This window comes from Melospiza melodia, chromosome 9, assembly GCF_035770615.1.
Source record: "Melospiza melodia melodia isolate bMelMel2 chromosome 9, bMelMel2.pri, whole genome shotgun sequence".
Classification (NCBI taxonomy): Eukaryota; Metazoa; Chordata; class Aves; order Passeriformes; family Passerellidae; genus Melospiza; species Melospiza melodia.
Genome location: NC_086202.1, coordinates 15,656,323 through 15,681,414, shown reverse-complemented (window position 1 = coordinate 15,681,414; position 25,092 = coordinate 15,656,323). Strand labels below are relative to the sequence as shown.

Here is a 25,092-nt window from a genome sequence, read left to right as displayed (position 1 = left end):
GATGTTGTCCTTTTGAAAATTGTAGCTTTTTCCTGTACTGGAATTTCCGTACCAAGCTGGAAGTAGCCTGTGAAGGAGGCAGAAGTAGGGAATCGTAATAAAATGAAGTGGAGGTGTACGGCTTCATGAGACACCAATTGAAATCTCCTAAGGTTTCAGAGCTGCGTAATTTGATGAATCACATTGGAAAGATGAGTCATCTGAACAAACAGTAAAGTTCTGTGACTTGGTGATGTGGTATGGAAATAACAAGGAGATATCAGATGATAAGGAAATTGTATAACATTTAAAAAAAGTCACAACTTGAATAGTTTATAGTATATATGTGTCTTCTGAGAGGCAACTAGAATCTTATTGAGATGGAATATTCTAGCTGAAAACCAAGGTATAGGTGTTCATTAGCAGACATGGAATCAGGAGCTTAAGATATGTCCTTGTTCTCCTGCATACTTAGATCTGTCAATCTAACTTGTGTGCAAGTGAAAAACAATCAGGAGCAGTTTAATTACTGATTTTCATATATGAAAAGTATCTACACTCACTTAAAAAATTTTACACGGTAGCTTAAGTTTAGTAGAGTATTTCTTAAAACTCTGAACATGGAGGCATCTTTTAATTGTTAGCATGGCTTGTATCAGTGCTGATGATGCAGAGAAACAGAGATGTGGTACTTGAATCTTTGTATTTCAATGGTATATGCATTTTTCAGTGGAAGAAGGCCATAGGCATTCCAAGCAGGATTAGCCTGAGCAGGGGGTTAAGCTAGTGGATAAATGACCTGTTTAAATGAGAGTACATATTTAAATTCAGCATTTCAGTTACTGTTTAGTGATTACACTTGTTTTTTAAAGCATTTGATACTAGGAGAACAGTGTTTTACTAGTTTATATGTTTCCTTCTAAAATGCATTGAACCACACTTTTTAATAAGTTATTTGATATTGTTTATAGCTTTTGCTTGGAGACATTCAGATTCTGAATCGCACTAGTTTCTTAGCATTTTAGAATTATGCCTTTAAAGAAGGATATCTTGTAGCATCTGTTAAACTAATGGTAGACAGTCTATTCCTGTTTATCATGGCAGTTCTTCAGTCTTTGTATTTTTGTGGCACTGTTGTAAACAGTGTTACTGTTTTTTGCTTGAGTGTACAAATCCAGTGGTCTGTTAGTAAAATTTTATTTGACAGAGTTACAACACTTATAATCAACAATTCAGATACATGAAATACTTTCCTGAAGTTTGAAGTATACTTGAGATAGCAGTATATGCTTCCTTTGATTTAATTTTTATCGTAATCGATTAAGGGGTTGACATTTATTAAGTTTGGGTTGTTTCAGTTACAGTTAATGTGATACTTGAAGCACTCAACTAAGTGATCTACATCTTTATTGTGTTTCTTGGTCTTCAAAGTTTTTTTTTTTTTTGTTTCAGCAGCAATATCTTTCAGGATCTGAATTTTAGGAAAGTTCAGTCAATTTTGCTTGTAATAGAACTTCTAGCTGTTGGTATTGCCCTGTATTGTCTTAACATAATATTAAAAAATTAGCAAGGCTTAAGTGAAGATAATAAGAATTTTTTTCTTTTTTCTTTAAGGTTTCAGAAGGAGTCAAACAACAAAATGAACAATCCAGCTATTAAGAGAATAACAAATGAAATTATCAAATCACCTGAGGATAAACGAGAATATCGTGGACTGGAATTGGCAAATGGCATTAAAGCTCTTCTCATTAGTGACCCCACCACAGATAAGTCCTCAGCAGCACTTGATGTCCACATAGGTATTCAATTCATATTGTGTTAATTATGTCATTAATAAAAATGCTTCAAGTTCTGGTATCTTGATGCAAATAAACTGACAGGAGTGGTATGCAGTTGGTAGCCTAGTCTTTTATTGTAATTTATAGTTTATTTAATTCTTTGACACATCAAGTTCAAAATTATTGGAGCTAAATGCTTTTACTGTACTCTGTGTTTACTCAAGTGTAGCTCAGTCAGTTGAAAGACTGCTTTTAACCATTAAGTTTCATGTTATGAAAGATCTTTTGTAAGCAGAAAAGGGGTGGGTGCAAGTGCAATGATTTCAGACAGCTCCATCTGTCATGTCAGACTTTTTTTTTTCATGCTAAGTTGTTGATGTCTAGAGGTGAGAAAATGCTGTAGTGCTAGAGAAGTTGGAGAGGCACTCCCTAACTTCAGTGGTGCCTATGTGTGCAAACAGAAATATGGGAAATAGAAGGGGGAGGCAATTGCTTTGACTCTTTGGGATAATAGAACTGAGGTATATCTCAAGCTTGTGTAGTTTTTCAGTTGATTGGAAGGTAAGATGCAGTGTGTGCATAACCTAAACACGCTCTTGCCATGTCTGTAGTTGGGAGCTCTTGCCCCTCTTCGTGTTAGGGCAGAAGTCATGATGGACTTCAAAAACTTCTGGCCTTTTCTGTTGTGGGGATGGCTGTCCCAGATCATTATCTAGTTCAGAACATCCTGAATGTGGTTTTGTTTAGGTCCTGTGACAGTGATAGCCAACTGCAGCATTGCTGCACACTCTGAGGAGAGGCTGCCACTCTCCAGCTTCTGCCTTCTTGTTTCCATTCTTCCAAATCATTGTTGTCTTTTAATCTGTTTGTCTTCACACCTGCTAGCTGGTCATCCATAGCTGCTTGTGTTCAGGCAATTACAGGTTATCACTCATCCTATAAACCACAGGATAAATACCTCTTTAATTATGGTTGGCAATTGCTGCCTCTTAACACAATGCTTTTAATAAAGTCAAGGTATAGATCTCAGAACATTGTGATATGCCAGGTCTTTACAGATTATGAGTCATGGACTTCAATTGAAAATCATCTGTATAAGGAAGTGTAAGCTGATCTGGAGAGGCAGTTTGAGACACTAATTGGTTCAGTTACTAATTCTAAATTTTCAAATATTTTTTCAAGGATTAATTTTAGTTGACTGTAGTTGCAGAAGTGTTTTCTTACAGCCACAGAATTGATATAATTGTCTGAAGCAACATACTATAATACAGAGTTCTTTAAAAGACTTAATGTTTTAGTATTACTTTTTTATGAATGGCTACATGAAATTTTTCCTCTTGCAGGATCCTTGTCTGATCCCCCCAACATTGCTGGGCTTAGTCATTTTTGTGAGCATATGTTGTTTCTGGGAACCAAGAAATATCCGAAAGAGAATGAGTACAGCCAATTTCTAAGTGAGCATGCTGGGAGCTCAAATGCTTTCACGAGTGGTGAACATACCAACTATTACTTTGATGTGTCACATGAACATCTAGAAGGTGCACTGGACAGGTAAATGTATTTTTTAATATTTAAATTTTATTATATATGTTCTACTTGAATTTATTACTGTAAAAGTTTTCTGATAGTTCTATCATTATGATATTAAAAAAAAAAGGTAAAAACCATCTTTTGGTAAAATTGATAACCAGATATTTTTCAGTTTGAAAGTCTTATTCATATTTATTTCATCTAGGAGAGTTCTTCATTGAGACAGAATTTCTGAAGTTTAAATGTTGTGTTTACACTGAATATTTTGGAAATGCAAGGCACAGAATCTGATCATGAATTTACACATTGTGCAAACACTGGGATGGTGCAATCAAAGTCTGTGCTTCCCATGGGATCCTTATTGACAGCAAAACAAGGGTGAAGTCTAGAAATATTTAAGGATGCTCTTAGTAGAGGGAGCTTGCTGAAATCTCAATGTTTTGTGGGATGGGACAGAAATTGAAAACTGTGTAGCCAGTGAGGTAGACTGAGTTTTCTCTTTGGCTTCTCCCTGGATGTCTGACAAGACTTATTTGATTGGTGAAATTAAGAGCCTCTTGTAGCTAAAACTCAGAGTAGGAGAAATTTTCACTGTGGGAATTTTGATGTAAGACCCTTGATTCTTGTACTACCTTATATGATGAACATGTCTGCATTTATAAACAAAGAAATTGAGAAATAAGGATATCAAATCAGTGTCAAAACTGTAAAGAATTCATAAGTTCTGCATTAAAAAAGAATTTATTCAGCTATTTTCAGGAGGAACCAAGTTTTATACTTTTCTGTTGCAATTTATGTACAGTACTCTTGACTTAACTAAATTTTTTCTCTTTAGATTTGCCCAGTTTTTCCTGTGCCCCCTGTTTGATGAAAGTTGCAAAGATAGGGAAGTGAATGCTGTTGATTCTGAGCATGAGAAGAATCTGATGAATGATGCCTGGAGGTTATTTCAATTGGAGAAGGCTACTGGAAACCCCAACCATCCCTTCAGTAAATTTGGAACAGGTTTGTCAGAATATTCTTATCCAGTGGCATTGTGTGTAACATACATAGCATTATTGTTTATATAAAATTGCTAAAGACAGACCATAACAGTTCTCTCATTTTCCTTTCCATACATGTTTATTATGGTGCTAATGGCATTTTTCACATTGTAGACCAGAGCTAGACAATAGCATAGGAAAAAGTTTGATCCAAAACTTTGAGTACAATGATGAAGAAATCTTTGTGATCCTGATAATTACTGCAGTGAGTGCTGTTTTCCAGTTACTGGATTTGGTCATCATTTGGTACTGTTGAGTCTTTGTGTATAACAATGTGAACAAATTGTGTTTAAATTGTTGTTAGCCACATGCTTTTTGTTTTTTAATATTGCATTTAGACTACATGACAGTGACTAGGTTAAATCAGAAAGATCAGCAAAATACTGTGAGAATTACTGAGTAGGAATATAGAAACAAAAATTTGCACCATAGAACACAACATTAGGAGACTGATAGACAAAATCATCTTGGACAAATCCCAATCCTATGACTGTAGTTTTTTTTATGCTTAGTAACAATTTAAAATAATTGTTACTAAGCATAAAAAAGTAATTCAAAAAGCAATAAAGTTAAGATACCATAGTTCTGGACAAAGCCACAAATATTTGATGCTTTGGTAGAAGTTTCAGTGTTGGGTGGTTTTTTGAATAGGCATTATTTTCTACATGAATTTATTTTTGAAACCTTCAAAGTAACAGGACTGCACTGTTTGATCATTGAATATAATGTGTGCAAAAAAAAAGTTTTGTGGATGGGTCAGTTTGCTTTATGAATAATTGATACAAATATTGAGTGTGGTAGAAGGATGGGAGAGCAGATAATGGGCTTTAAGGCAGTGGTTTCTTCCTCTGTCTCTAAAAAGACAAGATGTACCTTTACATCTGTTGAAGGAGAGCATATTTTTGGGTCTGGTAGCCACCTGCCACAAGAGCAGGTATTGCTCTGTTGACCAGTAAAGAGAGGCTCTGTATAAAACTATAACTCCATTTTCCAAACAGGTAACTTTTAAAATAAAGCGTTGGGAGCTGTGCATTAGTAGGCAGGTGTTCAAAGTACATTCTGTAATCTCTGCTACTGAAGGTATTATTTAATTCCTATGTAGCACACATAGGAAACATAAGTGGAAATTGCAGAAATAGTTTTGCACGGAAGGTTGTCTAGCTCACACAATGGAAATATTTTCTTGGGGAGAATACCCAAAATGTGCTCAAATTCAACAGTAACAGTCATATTCCTTTCTCCTTAGATTAGGTTCTGATTCTGAAATTAAATTACAGCATGTAGCTGTCCAGTAGGTATGACTTGGCAGAAGTAGAGCTTAGCTTTGATGGTTTTTATTTACCCAAAGATATGACAACTGTGATGCATTTGGCAACCTTATTGTTTCCCTTTGATCAGCTGAGATTGTTAATCTAGCAGAGTATGGGAATTACTCCATTTGATGCTTCAGGTTACTCCTCATTGCTGTGCACCCTGTTTGGTCAGCAAACCTATTATTCCTTGTCTGTTCATAGAAACAAATGCATCTTCCCCTTTTCTTTTTAAGAGTGTGCATTTTTCCAGATACCTCTCACTGATCTCCCTGAATTAATGCTTGTGACAGTGATTCTTCTCCATCATTACCCTCAGTGTCAAGTAATTTTCCAGGCACTTGTGCACTGGCTAGTGTCCATTTTCCTACAGCTACAAGGTGTCTTTTGACTGTTGCTTCCTAAAGTCCTCCAGTACTGTAACAGCACAGTTACCGACTGAAACTTTGTTATTTTATTTTATCTTATGTATTGATGCTGTGGGAGTAAACAGAGTAGGGTGTCTAGAACTTCACCATTTAATTTGTCTGCATATGGTGAGGAATATAGACAAATATTTAAAACATAAGACAATATTGAGCCAGTTTTCTTATTATGCATATTGATTATTTTTAAAATTAATATCCATCCAAAGGAATGCAGACTGATTAATTTATATATTTCTTTTTGATCTGTAAGATTAATCTGTAACATTAAATATCGTTAACCTCACATATTGTTAATTATTTTCATGTTACAGGGAACAAATTCACTCTGGAAACTAGACCAACCCAAGAAGGAATAGATGTAAGGCAAGAGCTACTGAAGTTCCATTCTACTTATTATTCATCAAATTTAATGGCTATTTGTGTCTTAGGCAGAGGTGAGTTTGCTCTCTTGGTTGAGTAAGACTTTGCATATATGCTTAGAAAAAAAAGGAGGTTCCAACTGCTTAGAACCTTTCACAGCTGAGATGATATTTTAGAGAAGTTTGCCAAAAGCTTAATAGCAGTTTGTTGAAAGCTGTTTGCATTTTGAAAATGCATTGGCAGACTAGTATTTGTATGGTGTTTCACAGTAATGCTTAGATGGTGAGTATGAATGGAAGAAAGTGAGCTTTTTATCTAATCAAGGGCAAGTTCACTGAGGAATTTTACATGGAAACTTTTACAGTAAGAATCACATTGGCAATTGTAAATCTGTACTAAAAGAAAACTGTCTCTGCAAGATTAAATGAATGTTTATTTTGCTGATATGCATAGAAACTGGTGGCTTTTAATAGAATAACATGCAGGTCACAAAATTTTAATATATAAGGAACCTTCTTGGTTCACATTGTTTTGTTAGTTTTTTTCCCCAGCACAGCTCTGGTAGTGTAGTCTAGGACCATGCATCTGTTGGGCAGGAAAGATTCTACTTTCTCAGTTTAACTGGGATTGTTTTGATAACAAGGTAACTGCTTTTAGAAATCTTTCAATCTATCAAATCTTTCATTTTGAGATGTCCAAGCAATTGATTTTTTTTTTCCCCAATACCCACCATTGGAAGTCTTTCATTAAAAAATTGTCAGTAGAATCTTTTTTTATCTTATGCTCACTTTGAGAAGTGCTCCAAAATGCATTTCTTGAGGCAGAAAGCAATTTTGAAGGCAGCATTTCAACAGAAATAATCTAGGTCAGTTTGGGTGAGTTAATGCACGTCATCATATTCTTTCTGCAAAAAGTCTTCTCTCATTCTTGCAAAGTACTGCAGTCACAGACTGAAATTAGAAGTGCTTGAACAGGTCACAGGTGTGTTTGTTTTGGGTGCCAAGGACAGACCTGGTTCAAAGTGTACTTAAAGTGCTGGACATGAGCTGAGGCTAAAGAAAATTCAAGTTTTGGCAAAACTATTTTCACTCTAGAAAATTTGCAGGTGTAATTCTATGTCCCTTAAACTTTTGTAGAATGTTTTTTTTTTTTGGTAGGTGTTCAACATCTGATGTATCTTTCAGTTCTAGCTTAGTTTAATCTGTAAAATGTAGAGATATTTTCAGTTACAGGATTTAATTTATTCATGATTGAAGCCTTCCTTTAATAAGCATGGTGCTTCTAGCATGTTGCAGTTTAAAATTTAAATATGAATAATTGGTTTCTTTCTGAAATGAAAAATCATAACACCATTAAAACTACTTTTCTGTATAATTCATGACTCTCCCAAACAATATTAAAAAAGTTTCTTGGAATCCTTATATAATTACTGTGGTTTTCCTAATGTTTCTTTATTCTAGAATCCTTGGATGAGCTGACTTGCTTAGTGGTCAAGTTATTTTCAGAAGTAGAGAATAAAAATGTCCCTATACCAGAGTTTCCTGAGCATCCTTTCCAAGAAGAGCATCTCCGGGTATGTATAGAGATATGTCTTCCATCCAGAGTGTACATTTTAAATGTTATTTTTTATGTTTCAGTAATACATTGTGCACTTCACTACTCTTTTATCAATGTCCCTGTTGAATTCCATATTTTTCTATTGATTTTCCACACACTTTCCTATGCTGAGTATAGTTTTATATAGGTTATAGTAAAGGTTGCACATTTGGTTGCAGTTGTAAGCTACTGTGAGATAATGAATTTTCTTTGTTTTTATAAGGAATGTCTGAAGTATTGCCCTAAGTTTTAGATACTTTTGAGATTTAGGAGATGTGTTTGTAATGTGTGTGTGTGTGAATGGAACATGATACATGCTCCTGAGATGAATACAGTAAATCAATTTCCCTTTGTTTATGGGTCTCCTTGCTTGTTTCTCTCCTCAGCAACTTTATAAAGTGGTACCCATTAAGGACATTAGAAATCTTTATGTCACATTTCCCATACCAGACCTTCAGAAATACTATAAATCAAACCCTGGCCATTACCTTGGCCATCTGATTGGGCATGAGGGCCCGGGGAGTCTTCTGTCAGAGCTTAAAGCCAAAGGTAAGTCCTTCAAGGGTGGAGAATTGAAAAATGTTTGATCATACAGTTTTTTAAACTTTACTGTGTCTCACTTAAAATAGATCTCTCTGTGTTAAAGCCTTTATCTATTTGAATAATTTGAACTCTTAAGTCATTTTGTGCTTTATTTTTATTTCTGCAGCAGGGAGGAATAAATAGGTAACAGTCACTCAGGCTGTGAGGCTATTATTTCTTTTACTCCCCTTTATGTGCCTTGTTCAGAGAGAGTTATTTAAACTTTGGCATAATGATCTTGTCTCTATTCTGTCGCTACCTTTGAGGTTACTGTCAGGTCTCCTAATGTCTGGAACATTATAATGGTGTATTTTTTGCTATTTACTTTCTATCATTTTGTTCCACACAGAATCCAGTAATCCAGTGATCTTGAGTTTGTCATATCACTCTGAGTACAAAATCAGATGGAGCTGACTTGGGTTATGTTTAACTTGCACTGTTGCTTTAGGCATTAATGAAGTAAAGGAAAACATGTAAATGAATCAAAATGGGTTTTAATGTTCCTGAAGCATGCAAAAAGTTGCAGAAATTGTTATAGATTTATGTAATATAGTTTCTTTTTAATGACATAGGGTGGGTAAATACTCTTGTTGGAGGCCAGAAGGAAGGTGCTAGAGGTTTCATGTTTTTCATCATTAATGTGGACTTGACAGAAGAAGGACTTTGTAAGTGAAGCACTTTGTCTATATTCCATGTTATTGCTGATGTGATGGTTTTGTGTTTGTATCTGAAGAGACTAATTGGTATTATAGCTTGAAAGCCAGTTTGTTTTAATTAACCTGTGTTTAGTTCCTGTAAGTATGCTAACACATTTCACCTAGCATAAGAAATCAACTTAAGGTTATATTAAATTAGTTAATTAAATACTTTAAATAAACTTCTTTAGAGAAGAAGAGCTGTTAATACATTTGTGTGCTACTTATTCATACTATTTAGACCCGAGTTATATTATATTGTAAATAAATTTTTTCACATAATAAGACATGTTCAGTGCACTTCTTGGAATTATCTGGGCACATAAACACTTACCTTAAATTTATATCTGAAAAAAGCAAGTTCAACTTTTTTGGTGGGATTGCGGATGTACTTAAAGATCTTGATGTTTCAAAGTATAATTAAAAATAAAACTATATTTGTGTTCATTAAATTTCTTTGTGCAGAACTGAATGAATTAAGTATTTTTTTCTTTTCAGTGCATGTTGAAGATATTATTTTGCACATGTTTCAATATATTCAAAAACTACGCACAGAAGGACCTCAAGAATGGGTTTTCCAAGAGTGCAAGGTAAGTAATTGGGGCTGTACCATATGTGATGGTTGTCTTTTTACAAACTTTATTTATTATTAGATTATTTGACTTTGTAACTAGCATTTAATAATAACATGGTAATTAAGTTTGTTAGTTTTTAAGATGCAACATGACACAAATGACAAGTACACTCAGAATACATTGTCTTAGTGTTGGTGTGGAATGCTCTTATAGAGCTGGGATTAGGATGGCACAATGGAGGTGGAGGAAGAAGGATCTTGCTCTGTCCACCAGGGTTTTACATAATTTTGCTTAGTCTTCACTGGAGAAGGGGGGAAACATTTACTTTGAGTAACATTGAACTGGAAACTTAAATGGCTGCTATTCTACCCCTTTGAGATTGTAAAGGCAATAGGGCATTGAATCTGCTGTTTGTTCCCCTCATCTTTTTGAAGAGTCAGCTAAAGGCTTTTCATGAAGTACTTTGGCAGTACATGTCAGTCTTTGTTGAACTGTTCATGCTTCTTACAAGTCTGGGTAGTTCTGTGTGCACAGAGCAAAAATTTGGTGTCTTATTAGATAGCACTGCTCTTCTCAGTGTCAGTGTGAACAAACCCAGTTTTATTTATATATATATATATGTAGCCTCATTGGTTCAGTACATATGCTTGGGTAAAGATTCCTTTTCCATCTCAGCTTTTTTTGATGCAAACTATTGAGTCTCCCTGAAATAGAAATTCTGCAGCTGGGTTAGCTTTGTTTCATACACTTGGACACTATATACCTGTGAAAGTACTCTCAGGTCTTGTTATCCTCTGCTAAAAGTCCCAGTGGATTTGTTTCACTGACAGAGTAAGCAAATCCAAGGTTTGGAAAAGGCAGTTCTATCCTTTTGTCTCATCCCTGTGCCTTTCCCTTGCTCCTCTTCTCGCAGTCCCAGAACTCTTGAGACTGTGGGACTGTGGGGTGAGTCAGAGAGCTTGCAAACTAGTATGAAAAGAATCTTTGAGTTTACTTTCAGCTGAATTGTTGAGTTAATCAGTCTCTCTGCATGGTTTCATGGAAGGATGGACTGTACTTTTCACTGGCTTTAAAGTCTTAGCTCTCTTTAATTCACCCTTGCCATTATATCCTAAGAGTGATGTGTTCTATTTCTCTGGCTGAGACAGCAAAAAGAAACACACTTTTTCTGTCTCTAAACTTACTCTTGGCTGACTGAACAAAAGGAAGAGAAAAGGAAGAGAGAGAGAGAGGCTTCAGTTAGTTAATATATGACAAACACTGCACTGGAACACTGTGTACTGGTGGGATCAGAGTTGGTGTGTTTTCAAATTATCAGGAAATTTAAATATATGAGAGATGAGGCAGATCTCTTAGCTTGAAAAGGGCTTACAAGATTTGTGTAATGCTTCACATTATGAGACTATCACAAATTGTTTGGGAGTTTGATACAACTTGAATAATCCTGAAAACTTAGGTTAGGTATTGTCTGCTATAACATGGATACAGCAAAAGTACTTGCTTTTCTTTCATTATGAAAAGGAATTATGTAGCCAGTAATTATTCTTAAAATAGGCTTTAATTTATGATCTTTAATCATTCATACATTGTTTTCTAGGATCTAAATGCTGTGGCATTCAGATTTAAAGATAAGGAACGACCACGAGGTTACACATCAAAGCTTGGAGGAATGTTGCACGTAAGTGGAGAGGATTGTTTTTGTTTGGTTGTTGTTTTTTCTAATAATAATTTAACAGTGTATTTGATTATCCACTTAATAAATACAGGCATCTGTGAGGTCCATTGCACTTCTTGTATACTGCATAGGCCTTAATTTTGGCAGTCAAAAAGTCACATTCTGTTCACTCTTCCATTTTATACTTCTGTATTTGGTAGAACTGATTATACAGTAATTGGAGGTGCTATTTGATCTGTTTCAGTGTTTCTAAAGACATATGTACCTTACCATTGCATTTGGTAGCTAAGTGTTCTCTAGAGAAATATTAGACAAAGAATATTTTTTCATAAACACTGTGTTCCTTAGTTCATAGTGTTGAAATACTGCAGTAAGCAGAAATGTTTGTATTAAGATTGCAAATTACAAATGCTTGACTTCACAGATGTGATTGCATGTTGCTACTGAAAGAATCATGTACTTTTACTTGGTCTTTCATGCTTCTTGCAAAATTCCCTCATTTTGTGCTAATGGAAGATGCAGGGGGGGTTTACTGATTTTTTTTTTTTTTTGTTCTAGTGAAATTACACAACTTTTCTACATTGCAGCCATTTGTCATTTTATACCTAATGTCTGTCTCCATCTGTTCAGAGAAATTTTTGGTTTCTTTGCAGGAATTACCGGTTTAAATTCTTTTGCAGGAATTGCATGTCTAAAATGATGGTGTTTAATTTTCAACTTTTCTTTCTGTATGCTGAAAAGCATTAGACTTGGCTGAAAACATGTAAATGGATATTTAAAGAGCTCCAGTGTGGCATGCTGTCTCTTGCTTTTATTCTGTCCAATGCCTAAAATCTCTAACAAATGGACTTCCGACTTTGAAACAGTCTTTCAGTAATTGTTGGATTATTTCTGATTACAATTGCTGTCTCCAAAAATCAGGCCAGGAAGTTGCCAGCAGTGTTCCAAAGAGCAGGATATTGAATGAGGACTTTTTTTTTTTTAACTGTCTTTCTTTTGCTTTGCAGTGTGAATGGTAATTTTTGTTCTGCTTTAGTAGTTAAATGACCATCAAATTCTGAATCTTTAGCATTCCCACTTGAATTTTTAATAACACAGGTTTGGTTCGTTGTCCTTGATCTCCACCCCCTATCACCCTTTTTTTTTTCCACAATCCTTTTTGTGACTTACTTTCTGTTCTGGAAGTCATTCCACTGTAATTTTTTGTATGATGTATATAATTCAGAAGGCCATTTTGGAATATTTCTGGTTGAGAAAAGTACATTGGTATGGCAAAGTGCAAGTAATGAGCACTTACGTCACTTGGTAATTTTCCCTTGGTAAACAGGTGTTTATCAAGAAAGTTTTCCTGTCAACTACATTAATCATTTTTAGATGAGTTTTAGCTTTTTTTTTCTTCTGAAGTTGCCATGTACCTTAAGAGATTTTCAGATTGACCCTAAATAAAAAATGTTAGAATTAAGTGTTTAAACATTTGTTATACTTTTAGATATTAAAATATAATTTTCTTTAAATTATTGTAAATAAGAATTGAACTGTTCAAGAGTCCTAAAAAAGCCTAGGTTTTGTGTTTCTTTGTTTTATTTTGCTTGTTTATGTTTTGTTTTCCGTAAATGTACTCTCGTGAGTACTTGGTCTTCTTTTACCTTCAGAAATATCCTGCAGGGGTCAGCATTTGCCATGTTATTTTTACTTTAATCAAAATACCATTTAAAGGTGGGTGACTTTTATATTGAGACATTAAATATTCTAAGAGAGAAGAATGGTAAATATGAATTATGTAAAATTGCCTAGTACGTGAGAAATATGATTACATAGTTAGAATGCTACTCCCTCTTGTTTAGTTTTGAGGGAGATTTTAAAACATCCTACACATCCCTAATTGGAAATTACCAAAGTAATATAGCTTTAGTGACCAGGAGTGTTTGCTTTTGTTTCCTCTACTGAACCATTCCTTTTTCATGCTTACTTTTGTTTCATTCACCCACGTATTCCTCGGCTTTGTTTTTTAGTATTATCCTATAGAAGAAGTATTGGCTGCTGAATATTTGCTTGAAGAATTCAGACCTGATTTAATAGAGATGGTACTGGATAAATTGAGACCAGAAAATGTTCGGTGAGTTAAACTGTATTTTAACACAAACATCATAGGAAAGCAGATGAACTAATGGAAACACAAAATCTTAGGTGTCTCTTGCAGCTCCAAAGTAAATGTGATTGAAAAACATTCACTATGTTTCTTTGTATGAGAAGGTCTTAGATATATGTTAATTTACTTTCAAAAGTTAATGTATTTCAAATAATTATTAGATGATGTCAAATAAACTTGAGTTATGAGCTATATTGGCAAATGTGATGGGTTCTGGTGTTTCTGGAGATATGCAAGTAATGATGGAATAAATGGAGTTGCCTATATCAGCAGCAGTAGTTGCCATAGTAATTAATGCCCTTTAAAGAAGGGCCCATATCTTTGTGTGTGGGTGTGCATCTGTGTGTAATGTGCGTGGGATACTTCAGCTGGAGCTTGACTGTGTCGAAAGATCATCTTTTGAACAAACAATACCTTAATTAAAGTCTCTAGTTCTGTTTCCCAAAGTATTTAATACTTCTCTATTTGGAATGTATTTTCATCTTACTCTACCACCCAAGTTCTTGAACATTTGATACCTCTAACATATGAGCACTGTTTTTAGTATTTAACATAGAGAACGTGTAATTACTTGATCTCTGTAGAAAGCTTAACCAAATTCCACGTGAATGTGAACTTATAACTGATTTTAGAATTGCTTACAAGCAATAGGTAAACCTGAGCTGATGCTGATTTAGTAAAGAAGCTGCAGGTGTTAATGAGATCTGATGTTTATTATAGCTTTACATAGCTTTGAAGCATAGGTCTTAACATTGCAAGAAAATAGTCAGTATTATCTGATTCCTAATGTAAATTGGGTCTTTGTTACTGCACAGAGAACTTCCAAAGCATCTTCTTACTTAAACTCTGAAAAATTGCTGGAGGAATTTAGTACAGGTGCATGCATTCATAGATTCTTCAGCTTGTCAGATGCTTTGCATGCTACAGACCACTTACCACTTTTCTGTGTTACTCTTGTTGCTGGCTGTACCAGCCTTTTGACATTCTTTCCTGACTTAAGAAATAGATGTCATTTAATAGATGAAGAAATGTGTCATTTTAAACTTTTGTATAAAAAAGGTGCTAAATATTGAGAGAAAAAAATGACTTTCAGAACTGGAATAAACCTGGTTTTATGGCTTCTTCAGTTAACTGTTAAAGAAATTATATATTGTCTTATCAGACTTTTCCTACTTTGAGATTTGACTGAAAGAAAATACTAACTTGTATGTAGTACTATATTCCTTTTAGATATATTTTAAGCACTTACCCTGTGAAATTAGAAGTAGATTGAAATGAACTGCAATTTTTAAAAATCTTTTACTTAACTAAGACCTTCAAAGTATAGTAAAATATAACAGGGAATATAATTTTATAGTATCTTTTGTTTTAAATTGCTGGCAAGATACATTATCTTGGGAAGGGGAAATTTACTTAAGTATTGCTAAAAGTGATTTTGTGGTACCTTATGAAGATTCAAAAAAGCCACTGTGGATTTTGTTTTTAGTGGGCTCTTCTAAAAGAATGAGTTGAGATTACAGTTGTTAATAAAAGGGTCCCTTTGTGATACACTTTTTTTAAAATTACATCTGTATCTATATGAATAGAATGAATTACCAATTCAGTAGCCTACTCCCTTTTGTCTTTTTTGAGCAATTCTATATGCTTGTAAAAGAACTTCTGCACATCTGCTTTCAATATCTATATTATTTGGTGATCCACCATTTACTGATGTGTATGCTCATGTTTATCTTTCTGTTCTCCCTTTTTATGAAAGAATTATTATGTGCCACATCCTAACTTTGCCTGTTGTTTGGCATTGTTTTCCTGGTTTTATTGTTTTTTTTTTTTCTTTTTATGTCTTGCATACATTCTGTCTTGAGGTGCTTTACTTGGCACTGATTTGAATTTTTTCTTTGCATTGTGGTTTTATTTATCATTTCTTTTCCATTCACCTATACTAAGGACCTCTTGGCATAGCTATATTGTAGTAACTGCATTCAGTGTCTTTTCCAAAGTATGGTTTTTCGACTGTTATTTTCTTAACAAACCTTGAGTTTAAAAAGTATGAAAAAAACCATACAGATGGTATGCATATCAGTATGCATGTGCTTCCATTTGACTGATCCATAATAGAAAGTGTTCATATTCTCCTCCCACTTCCACACTACTTGTTGCATTTAGTGCCTTAATTTTCCTAAGAGAGAAACTTTAAAATGTAAGTATTATTTTTACTTGTTCACACTGTATTGGGTTTTACCAACCTATGAAGATAAGGGAGTAGACTTGGCATGTGTAGCAATCTTAGCTGAAAAATGTAATTTTCCTATCATTTCCAAGGCATTTTTTCCCTTCAACATCTGCAGAATAAATGCTCTTATTAAAATTTGAGAGGATAGTGACTCACCAGATTAAGCAGCTAAAGAACATTTTCCCCTGGATAGTAAGTGGGTTTTTTTTCCTCTATTGATAGCAGAAGTGCTGCACTAGTACTGTCCTAGAGGGAAGAAAAATAAAATGAAAGCCAAAAGTGTTGATAAAGAAATTTCTTACTACTGGAATTTCACAGACTCTCAGCAAAGTTATCTCAGTGCACTTGGTGATGCTCACCCTGAAGGTAAACATGCTAGAAATATCTGTTTGTTTTTAATTGCATTGGATCTGAGCATCCATTTTGAAAATGACAATTTCTTCACTTATTTCCCCCCACAAATCCTTGGTAGCAACTTAGTTTTACTGAACACTGAGAAATAACTTGTGCTTCTGCAGTGATCAGAGTGCTGCAGCCCAGCAGCAGCTCTGTGTGTAGTTTCCCCTTACTCTGGTTTCTGAGGGGATTTATATGTGAGGGCCTTTGAGGAGCTTGTGTTACCTCACATCAGTTTTACTGATGGTTGGATTATGGACAAATGTAGGCTTTTGTTATTTTTGGCTCAGTTATGTTTTGTTATGTATTTGAATGAGAGAAAAATAATTTCTTCCATTGTTTGATAGCATCACAATTTGGAAGACAAAGTTTAAATTAGGTAAAAAAAATCAGTCCTTTATAAGTATAGATGTGCTTTTACACATTTGTTACAAATGTCACAAATACTGACTAAGTATTCTAAGTCTATTACTTTTCCACCTTTAGAACCTTGAGTTTCAGTACATAAATCTAGAGTATAATAGTTGATAATCTTTTGTGGAAGTACATTCATTTTAAAGCACACATCCTCTTCCCAAGTAACACTGTCCTGTGGATTTGTCACCTGTAGCTTCAATTTAGATTTCAGGAGGGTGAAAAACAGGATAGTATTTAGTAAATATGCATCACTGTGGTTGCTTCTGAAATTGGGTATTACAGCAGATTGCATGTCCAGGAATGTATATAGAGAAGTAAATAGCATTTATGAATGGCTCAAGCCTAAATATTCTTAAACAGGTCCTATTGAAGATTACCTGATTGCCTGTTTTGATTTCCCACTGCATTTCCACACTGTCCTAAAACATATGGATGTTCATAGTGCTGGATGTTCATAGTGCTGTACAGCACAACAGAGACATGAAAAGCAAAAGTAATGTTACATAATTGGTGACTTTAGAGATGGATTATATATAGAAATAGAAATATATTATATATAGAAATACCTGCATGGCATAGCATTTCTACCTGCTGTGCTTCTCTTCCTCTCTTTTTGTGTCCTGGTCTTCTTTCCTGTTGGTCTTAAGTTGTAATTCTTGGGCAGACAAAATGCCTTTGATTTGTTTCTATTGTTGTGGGTATGTTTCTGACAACTCAAAATGTCATAATCATTCCAGTAGTCATTTGTGATAAATCACTGTTCTGTTGAAGCAGAACTGCTTGGAGAATTACAATGTTGATTTCCACAATATTGTTTTCTATGCAGTGAATAGACAATTATTTTTAGCTCTTGAATTTTACTATGGTCCTGTAGGAAATGTTTGGGTGCTTGGATTGTCATTACTACTTGAGTTGTAAGTATGTTGGAGAAGGGTAGGAGGAGGAAAGGTTGAATAACAGACATATTCTAAGAGTATATTCTAGCACTCAACATCTGTCTTGCTGCTCTAGCCACATAAATATTGGAATTTTATTAGGATAATTTTTTCACTTTGAACTCTGACTTTTTCTTATTATTATTTACTGTGCAAAAAGATCTGGTAGGTAGGTTGCTCTGAAATTCTAAGAGACTTTATAGTTTTTGTAGTCCCTTAGCAACTTTGTGCCTCTGTTGTGGTTTAACCCCGGCCAGCAGCCAAGCCTCACACAGCCACTTGCTCACCCACCTACCAGTGGGATCAGGGAGAGAATCTCAAGGGTAAAAGCTGGAAAACTCCTGGGTTCAGATACAGACAGTTCAATAGGGAAAGCAAAAGCAAAAAATAAAAAAAAAGAGCAAAGCAAGGAATCAATGTGCTGCTTCCCAAGGGCAGGCAGGTATTTAGTCCAGGAGAGCAGGTAGTTGTGCTTCCTCTTTTGACCATTTCAGATTTCTTAGAAACATCTATTTACTCTTCCATTGAATAGTTTTTTGTGTCTGTTGTGTACATTGTTCAGTAGAATTAAAGGAATTTTCTTGATACCTATCATGCAGGCTACTAACAAAATACTGATAAGTTTGTAATTTTCTTTATTCTGGATTTCTTCTTTTTTAGTGTATTCTTTAGTTCAGGCAGCACCTTGATGATTGGAGTTCTTAGTCACATGGTTTAGATAGTCCTGCAAGAAGCGGGGAGTTGAATGTGAGATCATCCTTATGAGTCCCTTTCAAATGTGAGGTTATCTACAATTCCTGTGACACTAGGAATGGAATAAAATTTCTATAATCAGTATTTTCACATATTTGGATGTTCATACAGGTGTATAGAAAATGTAATTGCTTCATCAGTTTTCTAGAAGACTGCAAGAACTGCTTTGTTTTCTGCAAAAACAAAAGTATTAAAAATAGAAATTGCATGCTGCACTTCTGTTGTGTAACCCCAGGTTGTAACACTTCAGAAAAACAGTGGCATTAAATGACTGTGGTAACCTGATTTCATGGTTAACCTTAGCATGTAGTTCAGTATACTTATACTTGCTCTCCTGCCCTGTAATTGTCTCTGGACTGTTTGCAGAAATAAAGGTGTTCTGGTGATGAAGCGTGCTTGGAAAAATGTCTCAGTGTTTTCTCAGACCCATTCATGCCCAAATGTCTCTTTGTTTTCAGAGTTGCAATAGTTTCCAAGTCTTTTGAAGGAAAAACAGATCGAACAGAAGAGTGGTATGGAACACAGTACAAGCAAGAAGCAATTTCTGATGAAGTTATTAAGGCATGTTAAAATTTGTAACATTCTAATATCTGCAAATGAAAGTCAGTGGTAAATTCTTTGTCCAATTTTCCATATAGTTGAAGGGGGAGCTTAAATCCACTGCTTTCCATAGCATGAAAATCATACAATGAGTCTGTTTAATGTTAAAGGAAGTAAAAATGTTATATCAGTCTTTAGATATCAAATATTTATTGCATAGGAGGGATATATTTTAATGGTTATAAACCATGGTAAGTGCAGGGAATGTTACAGTTTTTTCCTGAAAGAAGAAGAAGATCCCTAATATGCAGTGGTTGAATAAAAATGTAAGCATTAATATCTCAAAACTTAAAACTCTCTGTTATCTGTTAATGAACTGATCAGTACTTAAAAAAGGAATTTTTAAAAACTGTTCTTTGTAACTATTTCTGAAGTTGATTTTTGCAGCATAGAAAGTATGTTTTGCCAGTTAAATGAGACTGTAAAAATCAAAACTCAAAAAAAAAAAAAAAAAGAGGAGGGCAAATCCATGTCAAAACTTTTTATTGTTCTGATTTTCCAAGAAGAGATGGCTGTAAAATTTGCCTTAGGGCTGAATTGAACCTTCTAAGTGTGCTCTGAACAGACATTGCATAGGAGCACTTCCTTGAGGTTGACCTTGCCTATGTTCTTCATTAGAATTCTTAGTTAAGTGTTCAGTTTAATGTCTTCATTTATGGTTCACAGTAGCAGAAAATATAAGATATAAACCTACCCTCCTCTCTACTATGAACTTTTCAAAATTATTTTTCTGTAATCCTCCTTCTAAGAGCAATTCATCCTGCTGTTTGCCTACTCCAACTTTTTTTTTCCCAGCTATTTCTCTCTTTCCCTATTATCTTAATAATATTTACACAGAACGTACTGGAATACATTTTTAAATCTTTTGTTTTAGTGTAAAATAAATAAACCCATATATGCTTTAATTAAGCAGAAATTGGCGTAGCTTCATTGTTTCTTCTATTGATCTAGAAATGGCAAAATGCTGACCTGAATGGGAAATTCAAGCTTCCAATGAAGAATGAGTTTATTCCTACAAACTTTGAGATTTTGCCATTGGAAAAAGATGCAACACAGTACCCTGCCCTTGTCAAGGTAAACTATCTGTATTTGTCCTGTTTACTGCTTGACCTTCTGGGAAGTTAGAATTTAATTCCTCTGTTTTATAAAATATAGCTCACCTCATATTTCAAAGTATAGAAAACAAAAAAGTAGAAAACTTGAATATTTTGCTACAAAGACAGTAACAAAGAAAGTTCATTTTTTGCTGAACTTTGGACTGTGACAATTTGTGTTCCTAGGAAAGTGAATCTAGATACAGCTTGAACTCTCTCTACCCTTTTGAAAGTGTGTCAACAGTTGATAAAAATAGCAGTAGAGCTGTTTATTCAGCAGAAGGGTGACTGCCACTCTTACATATTTTTGACCACTGTTGAGTAAGCTGAGGGTGTAGGGAAGGCTATTGTTGTGTAACTCTGTACAGAAAATGCCTGTGATTGCATGGAAAAATGAGAGAAGTGTCATTTAGTGGTCTCAAAATATAGTGAGTATATATTCAATATATTGAATATATCTATATTCACTATATATACTGAATATAGTAATTCAAGCAATGGGAATTTAAGGAGATAATTCTAAGTGGTGATTTGAAGTGGTGAAGAAACTTTTTTTAAAGCTGTGGCATATATTGCAGTTAAAAGATGACTTAACCAAACCTCTTTTCTTGACACAGGACACTGCTATGAGCAAACTGTGGTTCAAGCAAGATGACAAATTTTTTTTGCCAAAAGCTTGTCTCAACTTTGAATTTTTCAGGTATGCAATGTTAAGTATATCACATAAAGTTATCTCCAAAAGTTTCTTATTTATTGGGAATCTGCATTTCTGCAGCAAATGCTTTCTTGCACTTCAGAGTCTTTGTCCTTACTTTGAATATGAAATAAGGCTTAGATGCAGGAAGGCATATCTAAGAAATGCAGTAGTTGAGTAGCAAGAAATTTTATGTGCTCCTTCCATATTGAAAGGAAAAGTTTACCTAAAAATACTTTTAAACCACATTTTCTTTTATATTTTATTTGCTATACCTAAAATATACCTGCCAGTAGAACCCACTACATATTGCAATATCCCTCTTTAAAAATAATTGTGTATTTTTAAATTAATTACTAAATCACAGCTATTTTAACATGTATTTTCTTTATGAAGTGCTATTCTGATAATAGTTTTAGGCTCAAATTCTCTTTTCATTTGCATACTGCAAATCAGTTTAAAAAAGTACTTAAAATTTTGGGATTTTACTTAACTGACACCCATAACTGATTGTACTTCTTTTTTTTTTTGAAGAGCATTGTCTATCTTATCAATAAGTGTTTGATGCTGATCTCAAGATATATGATAAAATGATGTAGTGTTAATTCTGGTCTTGCATGACTTTCATCATAGGAAGATAGTCTTTTTTGAGTGAGCATGACATTGGAGCTTCTTTATGTTCCTTTCAAGTAATAAATTTGTAACTTTTGAATTAAAAAAAGTTTTTAAAGTGCTGTTTTTAAAGTGCAGCTGATTCTGTTTTTGTGAACTACTGAAAGCCAGAAAAAATTCAGGGACTCTCCTTTTGCCTAATTAAGTTACTTGGTGATATTGATGGAAGAGCTGTTGTGGGGGCTCCCATAGATGCACTGTTGAATTCTTGGTTTGAGAGAACTCTTGAAATTTTCCTTGCAGGATATTATACAGAGGTTTTTTCAGTGTGTGTCATGTCTTGGTACTGGTTTTGATACTAGTTGGGGAAAATAGTTTGCTTGGGCATTTTCTCTTTTTTGCTTTTTGAAACCACAGGCCAGATGTTAGAACTGTTTCAATGTGTGTTAGAACTTCAATGTGTCAGGAAATGGAGGATCAAAATGGGAGCTCCCCATCTCTTGTTCAGAGAACAGCAATTGCAGTGCTTTGCCTTCTTTTTCATTCTTGGTGGCTTTCCTTTGTGCTATGTTTGGCCAAAATCCAAAATAGGATTTTACTGATGGACACTGAGTTTACAGTTGTGTTGTTTTTTTAAATCAATTCAGGTGAACCATAGTGAACTATAATATCAATAATCTGTGAATGAATAAAAGATAATAATTGGGTTTATGGAGAGCACACAAAGGTATAAGTGTATGCAATACACACAGTATCTTAGAATTGTTTGTGTTGGAAGTGACCTTTAAAGGTCCAGTCCAGCCCTCCTGCAGCAAGCGGGGATGTCTTATCTAGACCTGTGGAGATGGTATTTCCCAGTTAGATGTGTGCTTTCATCTCAGTGTGCCCTTATAAAAAGCCAAAAGTACTTGAGCTTTGCTGACCATTGTAATGGAATGATTTACCTCTTTCCTCCTAGGAGCAGTTCCAGGTGAGAGCTGGCTTTTTTCCTTAGGATTGGGAGCAAGGGTTTTTTCCTTTTCCTTAAAAATGAGATGGTAATTGTGCATGAGCGAGGAGATTTTGACAATACTGGGTACATCTCCTCTAAAAGATGTTGAGAGCAGGTTTGTCTAGTTTGGATACTTAAAAAAGGTTCTTGGAGAATCTGTCTCTATTTGGTCATGGTGATGGTCATTGAAGGAAATGGTGAAATGCAGAGTGTTTATTTATGAGACTTGATGGAATCACTCATGTCTCATGGGACCAAGTGAACTGGTGAAAAGCCACTTTTATGACATAGTTTTTCATAAAAAGTCTAAGCCTTAATTCTAGATCAAAATATGAAGCCTGTGCTGCCTTGTAGTGGATTACAAGAGTTTGTTCACACTATAGACTGCTTCAGTATGATAACAAAATCTAGCAGGATTTCTTCTGCCTGCAGCCCTGCTCAACATGAAGCATAGAAAGAATCCTGGTCCTGATGTTGTAGTAGCAATTGCTGTGTAGATAAATTAAGAGGAAGTTGATGAGGTTGGTTTCTTCCTTAAATATACAAATTTCACAGGAACAGTATGTGTATGAACCTCTTGAAATCACCTTGTTCCAAAACTGAAAAAACCCAGGCATCCTTGTGGTAAAGAAACATTGCAGTAAAAACATCTGGCATACTGCCCAGCCTAAAAGAGGATGACAACCTTTTGCATTTGTATGGATTGCAACTTAAAAGCTCAAAAAGTATCCTTTTTAAAAAGGAAGTAAAACAACCATGTAATGTGGTAATGCTTTGAGACTCAGCACTTCAGTGTTGATTCCAGCTGTGTCACTTACTGCTGTTTGAAAGGGGAAAGGACTGGACTTTATGGGTTTTTTTTCAACAACTCAATCATTAGTGATCGAGTTGTTCTACTTCTTTGAGTCTAGTGAAAAAAAGGTAAACTAGAAATAAGCATTTGTTTACAAAACTGTCAAATAATAGGAAGCAACTCCCAGAGCAGTGTTGTAATAATTGTTTTCTATTATTTTTCACTTGAGGATTAATGATCTAGTAGTTTTGATTTTGTTCAAAATTCCCAGTTGGCCTTTGCCAGCTAAGTGAGAGTACAGAATTTAAAAGTGATACAGACATAGTAATCACTCAAACTGATTAAGTCTGGGAAAAATGGGAAAGAATTTAATGAGTCTGGAGGAAGGTTTATAGGATTGACCTACATCTCACTTTGAATTTGGTCTTAATTAAAAAATTCAATAGTAATTGGATTTATATCATTTGGCATATTAAAATTGCTCCGTTTTGGGAAATTCTCATTGTAGGGAGAAATGCAAAGACAAGTTCTTTTGTCTTTTTTACTGACCTGTTTGTTTAATCTGGGCTAAGATTTCAGACTATAACAGAGGCTCTGCTTCTCAAATACATATATTTGAAATTATTAATTTAGTTTGTTAAAATATCTTCCTGTGCTTCCTTAACCTAAAAGGAAGGAGAAGTTAAAAGCTATGAGGAACCTTCTTAAAAATATCTTTGCCATGTGTTTTAGTAATCAGTTGGTGTGTTGAGATCTTGTTTTACTACATTGATGTTGATACACACAGTGACATACCCTTCTGTATAGATGTAAACATATGTAATAGCCTGAATATCTGACTGCTTCAGGAAAAAGTCAGGTTTGAATTGTAAGACATATCCTGACAGCCAGTGCTTCAGATACTGGTGATCATATCTGTGACATTGAGAATGAATTTACATGCACTTCAGAGATTTTACCAATACATGTAGTGCAAATAACTTGTCTTCTCAAGTCTTTAAAACAGACAGGTATTTAACAATTAGCATGGTTGAAGCATTACTTGAGTCTTTGAGTTGCATTTCTCTTTTTGAGAAATTTACAAGAGTGTTGTGTATGATCATGTGCTCCTAATGCAACAGTAGGTTTTGGAGAGTTGTTGCCATTGAAAAAATAACACAAAAAATTACAACAGTAAGAAAATGGATACACAGACTTATCTCTTAAGCTGACCTTGGCATGTACTGCATATTGTCATACCAAAAATTGTTGATCTCCTAATTTTTGTAATAGAAACTGATAGTGTATGAGTATTAATTAATTAATTAATGTTCGGTACATGGACTTTTATTTTGGTCTGTTAAGCTACGTTGGTGTATTTAGTTTCTTTTACTCCTGGTGAATTCTGACTGTGCAGCTAAGTAAATAAAACCTGTCTTGATTTATGAGCATAAATAGAATATCTCTGGGATCTTGAGTGAATTTAGTCATCAAACCATATGCAAGCTAAGTAACACTTTTCAGATGTGTTCATATTTGGCTTCAAAATAGGAGTCCTTCAGAATGGGATCCATCAACATAAAACCCCAGAAAATACTGTTTCCTTCAGATCAAACTTAAAAGGCCAAAAGAAACAGAGAAGTAATTTTAAACTGCATATTTTACTTTCAACATTTTCTTCCAGCCCATTTGCTTACGTGGATCCCTTGCATTGTAACATGGCCTATTTGTACCTTGAACTACTCAAAGACTCCCTCAACGAGTATGCATATGCAGCAGAACTAGCTGGCTTGAACTATGATCTCCAAAATACCATCTATGGGATGTATGTAAGTACTCAAGTCAAGGAAAAGCTTAGAGCCTTAAAACTACTTCCACTCATCAACATTTTTATATTG

General features: G+C 34.5%; 1 protein-coding gene across 3 annotated transcripts in view; it reads left to right on the top strand.

Moving 5' to 3' along the window:
- The window catches only part of IDE (insulin degrading enzyme), a 53,053-nt gene that overhangs the window by 6,736 nt on the left and 21,225 nt on the right, over positions 1–25,092 (top strand). For 2 of the 3 annotated variants that reach the window (XM_063163482.1, XM_063163480.1), the window contains exons 2-15: positions 1,594–1,778; positions 3,101–3,308; positions 4,123–4,292; positions 6,380–6,502; positions 7,889–8,001; positions 8,411–8,573; positions 9,179–9,271; positions 9,800–9,891; positions 11,474–11,554; positions 13,564–13,667; positions 18,890–18,992; positions 19,983–20,105; positions 20,743–20,825; positions 24,879–25,023. In XM_063163482.1, coding sequence (XP_063019552.1) covers positions 1,619–1,778; positions 3,101–3,308; positions 4,123–4,292; positions 6,380–6,502; positions 7,889–8,001; positions 8,411–8,573; positions 9,179–9,271; positions 9,800–9,891; positions 11,474–11,554; positions 13,564–13,667; positions 18,890–18,992; positions 19,983–20,105; positions 20,743–20,825; positions 24,879–25,023 — 1,761 coding nt within the window. In that variant the 5' untranslated portion in view covers positions 1,594–1,618. Of the gene's footprint in view, positions 1–1,593; positions 1,779–3,100; positions 3,309–4,122; positions 4,293–6,379; positions 6,503–7,888; positions 8,002–8,410; positions 8,574–9,178; positions 9,272–9,799; positions 9,892–11,473; positions 11,555–13,563; positions 13,668–18,889; positions 18,993–19,982; positions 20,106–20,742; positions 20,826–24,878; positions 25,024–25,092 lie in introns of those variants that run through there. The other variant, XM_063163481.1, reaches the window with a different exon arrangement.